Here is a 16038-nt window from a genome sequence, read left to right as displayed (position 1 = left end):
AAAAAAAAACATGCTAAACTTTTCGGTATCTTTAAAACAGTGATATAAGCAAAAAATATTCTATCTCATATTTTCAACAGTCAGCAGTACAATATACAAAGCATTGAATGATAAACTGTTGCCAAAACCAGATTTCTAAAAGAATGAAACTGTTCAAAATGATGCGATTTCATCCGAAAAGGTAAAATAAAAACATCTGATTCGAATTTTGAAAAAATCGCTTCCAGGTGCACTAGGTCTTGTCTAGATGCACCTATGTACCAAATGTGGATCTGTTAGCTTAGGCGCAGCACGAACGAAAGGCACACAGGCAGACTCTTTTATTATATGGAGAGATTGTGAAGTTTTTCAGAAGTATTCTAAAAATAGTTACTAATCGCGAATACAGAAATTTGCAGAGATAATGGCCTGTTATGTAAAATTCACGTTCTTAAATTGTCTCAATTGTGTGTTTGGGTTTAAAAACATCGAAGCCAGTCGCCCGCTCTGAATAACTTATAGAGTGTGAGTAAAGCAACTACAGACGAAAAGGAATATCACAAACTAGGCTCAGAAAATCGTATATATACAGTCAAGACTATTTTTTTACATCTTTAAATATATATAAGATAAAAAATATGAAAGCAAATATCTTAGTTGGCTAAAACCTCTTTTATATTTTTATTTAATTTTGGAACTTCCTCTCTTTGTCTTAGAAATAGCGCCATAAGTCCCAATCAAAGTAATTGTAAACCAAAACTTTTTGACTCCCTCCCTTCTTTTTCTGCATTACTACTACCCTGCTGCTATCGTTATGTTCTTTTCTATCGCTATCGTATTAATTGTTCTAGAAATAGACACAATTGATGTGCCAAGTTAATTGTGGGCATAAATGTGAATTTAAATAAACAAAATCTGATGTGTACACCCCATGACTTCCTTGTACGGAATATTAAATTATACGCATTTGTTTCTCGCATTTCTTTTAAACTTATTGGATTTAATTAAATCTACTTCGCCGACAGCGCATAAAACACAATAGAATAAAGGCATTCTTTAAAATTCACTCTATTTGTTTAACATAGCGACATTCTAGCACTAGGTTCACTTAACAGTATTATATTCCATTCATATTATAACTCAGAATGCACAAAATGTATATCATTTAAAGAATTATCTAATCGTTGCCACATGTTCTTTTCAAATACTATAATAAAGCAAGAACGATGTAAAAAAGAAATTAAGCAAAAAAAAAATGAAAAATAAACAGTTTTTCACAGACGATTGAGTATTTCTCATTCAATTAATTCAGTTTTCACTTCGCGACAAGACAAAAATACATAAAAGCTCAAAATATCTGTATTAAAAATTACTAATTATTAAAAATTAAATTACTAATTATAAAAATTAAGTAAATCTTAAACACTTATTTCCTCGAAAACATTCCAGCAAGGATTAAGCATGATTTAATTCGCAATAATAAATGAAGGCGTTATTTTTGTTGTTGCGAAGCTTAGTCTCTCCATATTGGCAACAAATCTACAATTCTGCTGTTTCAAATGTAAACAAATATGTCCGCCATGTTATTTAAAACTTAACCGCACTTAAACAGCTTTTAAATTGTTGATAATTGTACAAATATTGCTTCCAGAATTACGAAAGGCATAAAAACCTTAACCGGAAGATAAGAACAACATAATTCAATCATTTTTAAAGCAAAAAATGTGCAATTTACAAACATATAAGAGTAAAGAAACTGAAATCATTGTGCCGAGTAACCGAGTGAATATATATATATAAATATAGTATTTATATACGCTTGGTGCGGCCGATTGCAACCAAAATACGAGGTGCACATCTACATGTTATAGCAGTCCTATATACAAAATTTCAACGTACGTACGTACGGACGTTCGTACAGACGCCACGAAAAATTCTCTTCAGAATTGATTTTAAAGCAGTTTTATAATTTTTTTGAAGGAAAAGAGTATTTTATTTTGTCCTTACGTACAGATATCAAGCAAAAACATCGTTAAATTGCATTCGATAGCGGTCAAAATGGATATTTTCGTTGAAATATGCTGCCTGAACCTTTTCGCGATTACAATACTTCCTTTTTACTTCGTACAAGGAAGTAAAAATGGAATAAAAACCGCCTGGACTTTCTAGTTTTTAATCTTAACGAATTTTGCGTTTTAAGTATCAAGTATCTTCGCAATCAGCATTTCTACGCATCTACATCTCAGCGTTCTTACATCAGTGCTTCCCAAATTGTGCTTTTATTAAATTTTTAGCCTTACAGTATTGGATTACGTGCTACTAACCTCAATGGAACATTTATTCCTCAGTTGGATTTCTGTAAAATAGTACCAGCACGTTCATTACTCTAAAAATCAGATAACATAGAGTATACATGGTGTGCTTTCATTACATATATAGGTGCTGCTTGAAATATGTCCAAGAAATGAAAAGTGTTAAAAAAAAAGATTCCAGGTATAAAATACGAGGAGCATTTGAGCATTTTAATGAAGAAAATACCTCATTCTCATAGCACTTTTTAGGGAATTTGAGGATTTGAAAGCAAACTCTTGGCCGATAGGAGGATTAAGGAGCAACATTAGAAAAGTTTTGATATGACTACATGTTCTATTTTAGGGCATTAGACAGTGCCTATGGAGAAGGGGTTTCCAAACCTGGCTTATTAAATGACTTAACAAGGTTAAATGCCCCAACCCCTAGAGCCGATCCAAGGAGGCATAACCCCCCTGTCAACTCACAGAAATTTATATGATACATACAGTCCAGGAAGATGAATCGCAAATCAAAGGTCGACGGCTAGCATCCACCAACAAAGCAAAGAATAGCACCGTCCCCAGATGTTTGTGTTCCATCCCCAAGTGTTGACCAAGGAAAGCCAAACCCCCCAAGACAACCTTCGATATGAAGCCATGTAACGTTCTTGCAATCAAGGGGCAGACAAAACAGTGCCAGTACGGGGTCTGCCAACCTGAATCTACCACCGAATAAACGATGTTTCTAGCCACTGTGAAGACATTTTTGTCCCAAAAGTTGAGTCTGTTTGGTTACAGGTCCTGGTAAGAACTCCGGTAGTTTTTCCCCTGTCGAACCCCCGGGGGGATAAGCATCGAAACATTAGACAAGCATTTTGCGGCTCTAAGATTTTAATGAAGTTTTAAATTCACCTGAACCTTTCCATGAAATGGAAAAATGGCAAATGTTTGTTCTAAAACTGATAATTAGTCCAAAGGGGCTTTGTCCCTGAGGGACTATTGTTTTCGTTTTGCGATTTTGCGTCGAATTACTCTGAATATCCGTTTCACTTTCCAAACTGTTGCCATCAAATATCATCGCCCTGTATTATATTTGAAGAATCTGCATAAATGTATGTATGTTTTTCGCATTGTGATAAAACAACGGTACCTAAAGCTATCCACTTTTGAATGACGAATAGCCTACTGCGAATATGAGCATCTGGAAGCCCAAATTTGAAATTTGGAATTTATTTTATTATCGATTTCATATTTTGTGAAACCTTTACGAATTTTTGATTAACAATCTCAAGGATTTCAAAGCGAGCCATGGCAACGTTGTATAGAAAAAACTTTTTTATCTCCAGCGCGAGAGACTGTGTATCGAAAATTCTAAAGATATGCCCAATTTAAAGTTATTTTGCGATATTGCTCTTGAACTGAATTTTATGATTAGAGGTAACACACAAAACGTAACACAAAACGACGTAATTTAAAATCTTGTTAAATCTTTGTACCATTCAGAATTTTTTTTTATTATTATTATTTTTTAATTTTATCTTAGTTGTATAAAGAAATATGCCTTACGTCTGGCTTCTAATCGACTAATAGGTAGTGATTTTCGCTATTAAAATTCTCTATATAAATTTTAAATTGCAGTAAGATTACAGTTATTATTTGATTGTTTTAGCAAGAATGATAGCTGAAATAATTATATCCTTTAATCTGATCTTAGAATGCAATAAAAAAAGATATTTTAAATACGGTCAATTCATTTCTTGTTGACTGATCTCACTTGACTGTTCACATAGAGTTCACACTGATCACACTTGATTCTTGTGACTGTTCACATAAAGTATAAGCTCATAATTTTCTCTGCATATTCACATAAATTATTTAATATGAAATTACAGAGTTCTGGCTTTTATTATCATGTGATTATTATTTCTTAATGATTTAATACCAAATTTACTTTGTCCATATAATTTAATAGCTTTACTTTAAAAAAAAAATTTTTGGAATACATAACGAACTTTAACAAACTTGAGATATCAGTATTGCCTATGTTTAAAGTTGCTGTGTTTATTAACATTTTTGCTGCATCCCATACAAATAAAGAATTTTACGCACGATTGAAAGACAATTTTCCTTATGAATAATTGTTTATTAATATTATTTAGCCCAAAGGTCTGTCCAGAGTGCCACTTAGTCCAGAGTGCTATTAGTTTCGTTTTGGCATTTTGCTTCGACCATTTTAAATGTCCGTTTAACTTTTCAAATTGTTACCACCAAATATTATCGCCCTGTGTTATATTTAAAGAAATTATATGATAAAGAATCTGCATAAATATATGTATGTTTTTCGCATTGTGACAAAACAACGGTAACTAGAGCCATTCAGTTTCGAATGACGTAATCCTCTACCGAATATGGGCATCTGGAAACCCTGAATTGGAATTTGCTTTATTATCTATTTTATGTTTTATAAATCTTTAACGAATTTTTGATTAACAAACTCAACGATTTCAAAGCGAGCAATGGCAACACTGTACGAGAAAAAGCATTTTTATCTTCAGCGCACGAGACTGTGTATCGGAAATTCTAAATATTTTGCGATATTGCTGTTTGATTAAATTGTATGGTTTAAGCCGGATGAACATGATATTTAATAAATAAAGGTACACACAAAACGTTACAAAAACGCCTCTTTGGGCGTAATATAAAATCTAAAAGCTTTTAGATTTTTTTAGATGTAGTTTTTAAGGGTGTTTTTTCATATTTCTCTTGGCATGTGCGTTATGCCGATAAATTTCAGTAATGTGTACTTTTATGTTAAAAAAGCATTGATGTATATATTTCTATATCGCGCCATTTCTTGCAATTTTTATTGTTTGATGACGCTGCATCTGGAGTATTCTGAGAAAACGAATTTCTTTCAGTTATCTATTTTTAATGGAAAATAATACGTACTGAAGCAAATTAGAAATCTACAGTGTTTAGTATTAAAACCTTCTTCGAAAAAACCAAATATTAGATGAGGCTATCTCGTAAACACTTATCTTTGAAAAAGTAAAATAAAACTTTCAGCTCCTTATTTTTGGTTTTCTTTCAATTTACGAGCTCAGTTTAAAACCTGTGTCAAAAATATACCAAATCTGTAAGCAAGATTAATTTAAATAATTGTGTATGTTAATTCAGTAATTAATTCCAAACAAAATACGTTAAATTCTTTTCTGGCTAATTATTTATTAATACATGCATGAATTTTAATGTATTAGATCCTATAAACTTGTGTATAATTTTATCAGTATATATTTATCGGTTCGCAGAGCACATATTAATGATGAATACTTAAAAAAGTCATTAATTACGAACGGCAAGATTTTAATTATGAATGCCCATTATCCCACGCATGACTTTCAATCCTCTCTTCTAAATGATGAACTAAAATTAACGTTTCTGAAAAACGGAAGTAATTTCTTTGAGCTTGTGAGTTGATGAATTTTTAACGTGTGATTTCCTTTAACAGCGATATTTACAGTTTATTTTTTCTCCTTTACCTGAAATTTATTTTGATGCAAATTACTCAGTATATTAAAAATGAGCTCCATTTTAAATTGAACTAAAAATTGAATCTCTCGAAATGCATATCTTTCCAATGAATCTAAGGCTGCACTAGGCCTAATTTTAACTATCAAATTAATTACTCCTCTTATTAATACTATTAGCTTACACTATAAGGTATTTCTTCCACCTTCTTGGCGTGCCTTCGTGATGTAGTGGTTCTGCACGCCGGGCCGGTATTCTAGAGGTCCGTGGTTCGATTCCCGGGGAAGGCGATTGCTAAGTTTGAATCTCTCCGGCCTCCAAAAAAATTCTAATGTCTCTACAGGGGCGTCTGAACTAAAAGTGGGTTGAATGATGATTCTCGGCACCCAGGATTTAGCGATTTGGGTCCCCTAGAAACTCCAGTCGCCCTTTAAAAGGGGGAGTATATAAGGTATTTCTCCCCCACCTTCTTGGCGTGCCTTCGTGGTGTAGTGGTTCTGCACGCTGGGCCGGTATTCCAGAGGTCCGTGTAGGGATCAGCTATCCGCTCTTTTTTCCTCTGTGCTTTAAACTTCCTTTATTCCTCTCTCTATATTTTTTTTTTTCTCTTTTAAAAGAAAGAACACAAGAAATCTGTTATTTTAGAAGCCTTGGATGTACTGCATGCACAAGACTGGGTAGCCTGTTTTAATACTCACACTTGAATTAAATAATGGATAAAATAGAATAGTTAAGATTTTTAGCTTAAATTTATAATCCAAAAGAAAAATCATTAAATTTATAGCTTTTTCTCTTAAATTCAATTTTGAATTTTAAAAAAAATCTGATGTGTACACAACATGGCTTCCTTCTACGGAATGTTAAATTATAGGCAATTTTTCCTGCAATTCATTTAAAATTATTTCCACGAATTTCATTAGAGATATATTTCTTGTTCAATTAATTCAGTTCTCCCTTCGCGGCAAAGCAAAAATACCTAAAAACTCAAAATAGCTTCATTAAAAATTCAAAACATATAGAAACACATAAAAAACCAAATAGATTTAAAAGAATTTTTAAAAACAAATTGCAATAAAATTATAGTTTCTACGCAAAACAAGCAATTCGGCCAGCGGGCAAAAGGTAAATATTTCAGTGGACAAAACTGAAAGTTTATTTTTGATACTACTCGGCAAAAACCCACTGAAGGTGCAGAAACTGACATAATTCACTATTCTGCTGTTTTAAATGTGAACAAATATGGTTGCTATAGTAAAACAAATTAGGCTTAGCCGCACTTAAACAACTTTTAAATTGCTGATAACTATTGCATGCAGGTCAACTAGAGGCATAAAAATGTTAACTGGAACATAAGAATAGCATAATTCAATCACTTTTAAAGCAAATCATGCACAATTTACCAACATATAATAATGAGAAATACTGAGCTAACGGAGTCGAGTAACAGTAATATATAGATATATATATGTATATATACTATTAATGCGGCCGATCGCAAGCTAAAAGAGCAGTGCTCAACTACAAATTATAGTAGTCTTATATAGAAACTTTTAACGTTCTGAGGCTACTCATTTTTGAGTTATGCGAGATGCATACATACGTATGTAAGTACGTAAAGGCGTCACGGAAAAAAGTATCTACTGAATCCATTTTAAAATCCTTTTTCAACCTATTTTTGGAAAAAGGATTCTTTTACTCTGTCCTTACCTGCAGATGCCATTCAAAAACATCGTTAAATTGCATTCGATATCCATGAAAATGGATATTTTCGTTAAAATATGATACTCGAAAATTTTCGCGATACAGTACTTTCCTAACTTCGCACAAGGAAGTAGAACTAGTTATTTCTTTTCCACAGCCGAGTAAGTAGTAATTTACTTCAAAAATTATTCTAGACTACTTTAAAAAGAAATCTGTAATTTGCTTCTGTAATATACTCTTTTTAATTAAAGTGTTCAAGTTGAAAATGTAGTTTTTTTAACTAATGCTTAAGCAATATATTAACTTTCCTTTACTTCCTTGTACGGAATATTAAATTATAAGCACTTTTTACTGCAATTCATTGAAACATATTTCCTCTAATTTCATTAATGATATATTTCTCATTCAAATAATTCTGTTCTCAGTTCGCCCACAGTGCAAAAATACATGAAATCTCAAAATATATTCATTAAAATTTGAAAAATATAAATAAAACACCAAATACTGTTAAAACAATCAGAATGACAGTTTTTACAATTAAAATTATAGTTTCTACTCAAAACCAAGTAACATAAAAATTAGCCATAGCCGTACTTAAACAATTTTTAAATTCTTGATATAATTCTACAACTATAACATGCAGGTTAACTAAAGGCATAAAAACCTCAACCGGAAGATAAGAACAACATAATTCAATCATTTTAAAGCAAAAAAATGCAAAATTTACCAACATATAAGAATAAAAAAAAATAAGCTCACTGAGCCGAGTAACAGAGTGAGGGTGTATATATACATATATATATATATATATATATATATATATGCGTGCATGCATACGTACGCACGTAATTATATACGTACAGGAGCCATGGAAAAAAATGAATCTATTTTAATCATCATTTGAAATCAGTTTATGATTCGTTCCTGGAAAAAGAATCCTGTTCTATCATAGAGATGTTAAGCAAAACCATACTTAAATTGCATTCGATAGCAGTCAAAATGGATATTTTCGTTGAAATATGGTACCCGGAATTTTTCGTGATTACAATACATCCTTTGCTTCGTGCAAGCAGGTAAAAAGGGCTGCAATCATTTATAAATTTCTGTATTTTTGCAAAATCATCCTCCTGTATTCTGTTCAGTTAAGTTTAGTGCCAGAAGATATACAAATTTGCGAATAATTTTTATAAGATTTTTTTCCTTTTCATTCCAACGACAGTCAATTAAACTTTGATTATTAAATTCCTTCGTTTTTTTCAGCTTACAATGCAGAATTAGAATGCTCTAAATATTTTTTAGAAGCTTGATTAATATCGTATGCAGATTAAATGTATTATGAATAAATATAATTATTTTTCCCTGTTTCATTTAATAACAAAAATTATTTTTCTTATTTCAGTTGTTACTACTGCTCAAGAAATGGTGGAGAAGTAAGTATTATTATTTTTTTACCCTCTTTTTTTTTTTTTTTTCATCTGCACGTTTCCGCTTTATATTAGTTGTATGTTTGTGTATTTTTTTAATTTAAATCTTTGCCCCTTACTTACCAGTAAAGGGTACCGAGTTATATTTATGCATACTGTCGCACACAATATATAAATTTTCAGATACAGTATAGGTTTTTAATCAATAACGAAACGCAGAACTCGTAAATGGTAAAAAGTTTTTTTTTTTTTTTTTTACTTTTATTTTCAGCATTATGAATAAACCTCAGTTGAACTTTTACCTGGAATTTTACTTTCTTTTGACAAAGGACCAGGAATTTATTTCTTTAGTTTTTAAGGCCTTTGCATTTTCTGCATTTTTTTTATAATTAGCATCAAATTCCAACTCCACATATCTTCTTAAACGATTTTGTATTTTCTTATACTTTGTGAGTAATAAAGTTTTTTATCTAAGGATGTTTTTGTAAAGTAATATTTATCATAAAATTACAACAATATGTATTCGCCATCAACTTTTTTTCCGCTAATCAAGACATAAATTGCCTAATCAATCTTTGCGTGATAATCTATATCTTTCAGTTAATAAAAGGATATTTAACCCATCTAGAATCTACGTTGTAAATATTTGAACTCAACGATTATTCTCTACATAGTTCATAAGGTTTTTCAGCATTAGATTTAGACAAAGTATCCAGCAATGCTATAGAATGTTGAATATATTTAAGTTGCAAATGTAAGCCAATAAGCCCTAAACACTATTTTTCAACTCGGTGATAATTCGCTACTTAGTTCATAAGGTTCCTCGACATTAAATCTATACAAAGTATGGAGCAAGTATGTTGAAGGTATTTAAGTTGCAAACGTAAACCAATAAGCATTAAGCGCTATTTTTGAACTCTGTGATAATTCGCTACTTAGTTCATAAGGTACCTCGATATTAGATCTATACAAAGTATCGAGGAACACTATAGAATGTTGAAGATATTTAAGTTGCCAACGTAAGCCAATAAGCATTCCACACTATTTATAGGAGTGTTATTAATCATAAACTTCCCAAAGTTGTTTTAACCAATTATAACATTTCTAAGTTTGTGCGTCTCTTGTGATTTTAAAATTTCATTTAGAACTAAATTATTTGCCCATAAAGGAGCAATTTTTTCTTCGGCATCTGCCATACCGAAAGGGTAAGATCCTTGAATTCGGGTTATTCGTTCCAAGTTCAAAACCACGCAATCGGACTGAGAGTATGGTTATTTTTCGTGACAATTAATGGGTAAAATGTATACGAGTCAATTTCTCTCAGAAAATTCTCTATGAATCAACCTTTCCTTTTTCCAAATAGCTGTAGTATGCTTTTCCATGCTAAAATAACTTAACCTCCTTTAATACCTTCCATTGCATTCCAGCGCAGATATTTCTAAATATCATAAAATAAATCATTAAAAATCCTTTCGAAAATTTTAGCTACTTTTTTACGATTTCGATCAAAATATCCCCGCTGTTTTCTTATTAAAATGAAACAGAATATTTTATAATCTTTGTCCAGATCACAAAAAGTAAAAATTTGTGTCTGAAAGAATTCATTCATAGCTTCATTCATTGTGTGTCTGATTTATTAATTTAATGTTAATTTATTAATTGAAAGAAGCAATGTACGGTGAAATGTGCCAAATTATAAAGCCACTCTGAAAAGAAAACCATTGCAAAATTCACTGCTTTCACCGAGAATCATATTTGGGTTTTTAATGTACCCAAATGATATGCTGACCTTTTCTCTAAAATGGTCCACAGATATTTATTTAAAACTTTTCGCCTATCTAAATGTAACATGGATGAAGGCATTCTGGAAAAGGAATCTATTGAACAATTTGCTATACTTTCACCGAGAATCATATTTGGATCTTTAATAGACTCAAAATGATATGCTTACCTTTTCTCTAAAGTGGTCCACTGATTTTATTTAATTCCTAAATGTAACTTCGACAATTCTTTGTCGATCACACCAAAAACGTGAAGAATTATCCTCCATTACATTTTAATTCTGATGTCACCAGTGTTAACAAGCGTTAACAAGCATTCTGAAGAGAAATTTTCTGACAAATTCAGGATAGCCTTACCGAGAAAAGAACGTTTAGGATTTAACCCTGATATAGAACTCATACACCCACAAAGACACATAACAGAAAAGGTTTTATATGTATTATAACCATATTATCTCATGCATTATTTAACGTAGTTCAGAAAATATCCTACAGAACGTTAAGTATGAAAGGGATGTCCCTTGCAATGCGATATGCATTAAAATGGTTGTAAATGTTTATCATGTTTTAAAGAGGTGTTCGTACGAAATTTATTATTTATACTTCTGACCTTGGCAACAGTAAGTGTCGCTAGACGACCGCAGGCGATTCCAGTCGAAAGTTTGATATTTTTAATGATAACTTCTTCAGAACGTATTGCCATTTTAGCGTGATTTGTATTATTTACAGTAAATTGATAAATTTATCTCGGGCAAAAAAAATGGAATTGACTCGTGAACATTTTCCTGCGATTAATTTCCATAACATTCGACGTGGATTATCAGTGTTCGAAGTCGGTTTTCAAATGTTCAATCATATGGTTATCAATGAATTATCAATCGGTTATCAATGGATTGTCAATCCGTTATCAAAGGATTATCAATATTCGGTGATTATCAGTTCGACGTGCTTCGATGAACTGGATTCTTTCTCAAGCGATAAAGCACAGTCCTACAGCACTGTAAAAAAAATAGTATAGTGAATTTAGTTGTGGTCGACGTTCGCTCCAGGACGAATTCCGTGAAGGTCGTCCATAAGGTCGTTGTTGTGGCAGAAAATATGGATGCTGTGCGTGCACTGATTAAGCAAGGTCGTCATGCTATACACTTTGAGATTGAGCCAAAGTGTATGACAAATATCAATAAGATGTTGCATGAAAATTTGCCCTTAAAATTGATTTGTTTGCGTTAGATCTCGCATAATCTGACAAAGGCTCAAAAGAAGACTCGTGTCGATTGGTGCAAGGAAATGTTGGATAAATATGTTAAAGCTGCATCAAAGGCTGTGTATAACATTTGCATAGGTTACGAATCATGGATCTATGCATATGAGTCCGAAACAAAACAACAGTCGACCGTATGTGTCTTCCAAAGTGAGCCAAATCCATCTGTTGTTCGCTGAAGAAGCAAATGGTTGCCTGTTTCCAGTCACGCAGCGACAGTGACATTAAGGCAACACAGGGCGGTTGATTCGGAATGGTACACGACCGTTTGTTTGCCAGAAGTCATCATAGAATTTCGAAAAAAGCAGAAGAGGAGGCGAATCATTCTTCATCATGATAATGCCAGTTCTCACACATCTGCTCAAACGAGAGAATTTTTGATGGGCCAAAACATCCAAATGATGTGTAATCCGCCGTACATCCCCGGTTTGGTACCCAGTGACTTTTTTATTCGCACACATCAAAAATAAGTTACATGATCAGCGATTTGCGACACCCGAAGAAGCGGCTGATGCATTCAAAACGCATGTTTTGGAGTGCAAAAGTGTATTGATCGTCATAGAGAATATTTAAAAAACAATAAAACCAGTTTCTATCATAAGCATTTGTTTTTTTTTTCATTATAGGCCAGAAATATAAATATCAACCCTCGTATCATGTAATGGATATGGCATTCAATTGTACTGTAAAAAAAAAAAAAAAAAAAAAAAAAAAAAAAGTAATTTTTTTTGCTTCGACTGACTAACTACATTGCAAAGTATAGAACAAGATGGACATTTCTAATGTTTAATTTTACGAAGCATTATTTAAGGTAATTATAACGACTTCGAAATTTCCGACAAACTGGTGTTTCTCGTTTATTGAGAAAGTATATTGCATCATTTGAAACAAACGAGCAACTTAATTTTCTGTCCAAACAACATCTGCAATCTCCATTTCAACCTCTACCGAATTGTTACTGAAATCATACTGATGATAGTACACAATCTCAAGATTGGTGTTTAAAATTAATGGTAGCTAGGAGTTATCCGATGTACCCTTACTCATACTGCAAGGAAACGAGCCACTTTGATATAAATGGATAGCAATAATATTTGTATCGATCCATAACTTAAGTAAATAGAAGATTTTGGGCGATTGGAAGATCACGAGCACTAGGTTTACATCATAAAAGTAATTCCCTTTTAGCAAATTAATCTAGACCGTTTCCAAATCTGCATCGTTTACTTGTTCATGCTTTACTGTCTACCAGTTGCATCACATAACTTAATTTGCTGTGTTGTTAACTATTTCGTCTTCAATAAATTAAGTAAATATAAAACAAAATTTAAATATATTAAGTTTGTTATGAGTTACTGAGTTTGTCCTCGTAGTAATCCTGCAGTTAATAACTGCAGGGTTATAAATTTAAGCACAGTGTTGAAACTGTCTTAAATGTGTTCTTCAAATATTTTATTTCCTTCATGTTTTTTGTTTGTTTTTTCTGTCACCAATATTTTGTTTTATTGAGAAGGATGATTCATTTTGATTACATTTCAGATGTTATCTAGTTTATAAAAATCTTTTTTTTTATTGATTTTCGATAAAAAGGCCTTAGCAACATTCTTTTCGTTTTCACGAGATTTCTTTGTTTTGTTTCGTATTCTTTTCATGACTTTAAGTTTTCACCAAGATTGTTCAACTTTAATCTAATCAAGAGATTTTTAGTACCAAAGATGCGATTAGTTTCGAAACTCCGTTTTGTCCGTGTCCAATTCACTTTCCAGATTGTAGTTCCAAAATGTTATCACTATGTATTATCTCTATATATAAAGAAGAAAGTGTGTATGTTTGTCCTCTAATAACTTAGTCACTACTACAACTATCGTCGCCAAACTTTCTGCGATTCTTTTCTGGGCCCCTGAAAAAAGTCGTCGTTCACATTTTTCAAAAAAACAAAGAGGTAAAATCGGAGATATTAATTAAAAACTCGGAAAAACGATCATTTTCGCCCTCATTTTTCCGAGTGGCAACCATCTCGGAAGCTGGAGATAAAAATCTGCTTTATTTCGAAAGTTGTTGCCACTGCTCGCTTCCAAATCCTAGAGTTTCTTAATAAAACTTTCTAAGTTTTACGAGAAAAAAAAATAGCATTGCCAAACATTAAATGCATTATTCTTGATTCCGAAAATTCGTGGGAAGCCATTTCGACTATTTTCATCTTCGTACGATCTTAATCAGCCGAAATGTTAATTAAAAACTCTGAAAGCTCTAATTTTCGCACTCATTTTTCCGAGTGGCAACAGTGTCGCACGATGGAGATAAAAATCTGCGTTATTTCGAGAAGTGTTGCCATTGCTCGCTTTCAAATCGTAGAATTTGTTAACAAAAAATTTCAAAGTTTTACAATTATTTCCGATACCAAAATTTCGTGGGAAGCCATTTCGACGGTTCGATCTTCGTACGACTTTAATCAGCCGAAATATTAATTAAAAACTTTGAAAGCGCTAATTACCACACTCACGTTTCCGAGTGGCAACAGTCTCGTTAGAGATAAAAATGCTTTATTTTGTAAAGTGTTGCTACTGCTCGCTTTCAAATAGTAGAATTTGTTAATAAAAAATTTGTAAGTTTTACAAATTCTATATATATATGGAGAAAAATCTCTATTTTTGTGTGTTTGTTCGCGTTATTGATTTCTGATCAATTATGATCAATTTTATGCCACATTTAATCGACTAAAATTGAATATAGGTGAAATATTGGATGGAACTTTAGCTTTTAAGACCCTTTGATTAGGAGAAGGAAAATCATTAAAAACTGCGTGCCATTGTTGCTTATATAATGAGAGAGATTTAGTTTATTTTTATGTGGGCTCCGTATCGCATCAGACTGAAAAATGTATGAGTATGAATCGTATTTTTTGCATCGTTATTAAAGAAGGCTTGCAGCGGTATCGTTCTCTCAGTTGTTTCATGCATTACTCTCAATCTAACTTAACTAGTATTGGTTACTTTTGCTAGTTAAAAATAATTAAATAATAAACAATCTCTACGTACGTATAAATCATAGACAAAGTAACAATAACAGAACGCGCAGTGTGAATAATAAAACCTGATTTCAGCCAGAAATTTGGCAACAACCATTAGAGTGGTAAGAAACACATTAGCGGTTTTTGTAATTGTTATTTTTGCCCTCAGAACGTAGACTTTTGTTTCAAATCTGAGCATTATTGACAATATAAGAGGTTTTAAGACCACTTTCCAAGTTACGTCTTTAAAATTACAGAAACATGGAAAATATATTCAGTATTAATAATTTAATAATTTCTGAATAAAGTAGTTAAACTGTTGGATCATTTGGATCATCTAACGTTTGGATCATCTTTCCATATGGTATATATGTATGCTAAAATATAAACTAATTCCAAGCTAAATTTCAGCTTTAGAAATGTTCGGATAATTATGACAATATTTAATTTTCCCTATGAAACATTTTCAACTCATTGGCTGCTTATGAACTGGCGATAAAGGTTTGTTTGGCTAATATTACGTCTTTATAAACTATATTTTTTCATAAATAGTAAAAAAGAAGCATTTTATAAATCCAAAAGAAATTTCATGAGAAAACATTTAAATTCTATATGGCAAATATTTCCATTTATATGTATTAAATTATTTATGTGTATTAAAACACATGTATGATACGCGCATGCGTGAATGGCTGTAGTCGCTTTTATACCATGGAGGTAGGAAGGAAACTATATCCAGTACTTCTGAACTTCATAGTATATACTCGAAAATACGCCAAAACAGAGCAGTTCAACGAGGTATTGAAATCGGAGAGAAAATAATCATAAAGTACCTCGTAGAGACATAAAGTATTTTTATGGAAGCAGGCAAGATGAAAAATATGCAACACCTTCGCGAGGAATCGAACCACGGGCCTCTCAATTACGCGCTGAGCGGGCGGACCACTACACCACGAAGGCTCGTTTAGAAGGCGGGAAAAATACCTTATATTCTATATATTTCCATTTATTAATTTTACATATGAGCCTCTAGTTAAAATAATTCTTCAACTTCGATAACGTA

The 16038-nt window shown here is 32.1% G+C and overlaps 1 protein-coding gene across 1 annotated transcript in view; it reads left to right on the top strand.

The window, feature by feature from the left end:
- Nucleotides 1–16038, top strand: part of LOC118192828 (adhesion molecule nephrin-like) — a 534505-nt gene that overhangs the window by 389590 nt on the left and 128877 nt on the right. Inside the window, exon 10 of the mRNA XM_085817751.1 lies at nt 8899–8929. Within this exon, the coding sequence (XP_085673877.1) occupies nt 8899–8929 (31 nt within the window). The remainder of the gene's footprint in view (nt 1–8898; nt 8930–16038) is intronic.

Source organism: Stegodyphus dumicola, chromosome 5, assembly GCF_044657685.1.
Source record: "Stegodyphus dumicola isolate Sdum_Otavi_A_Nest chromosome 5, ASM4465768v1".
Taxonomy (NCBI): Eukaryota; Metazoa; Arthropoda; class Arachnida; order Araneae; family Eresidae; genus Stegodyphus; species Stegodyphus dumicola.
The sequence above is the reverse complement of the archived record's forward strand: the minus strand, read 5'-3'. Positions and strand labels throughout refer to the sequence as shown.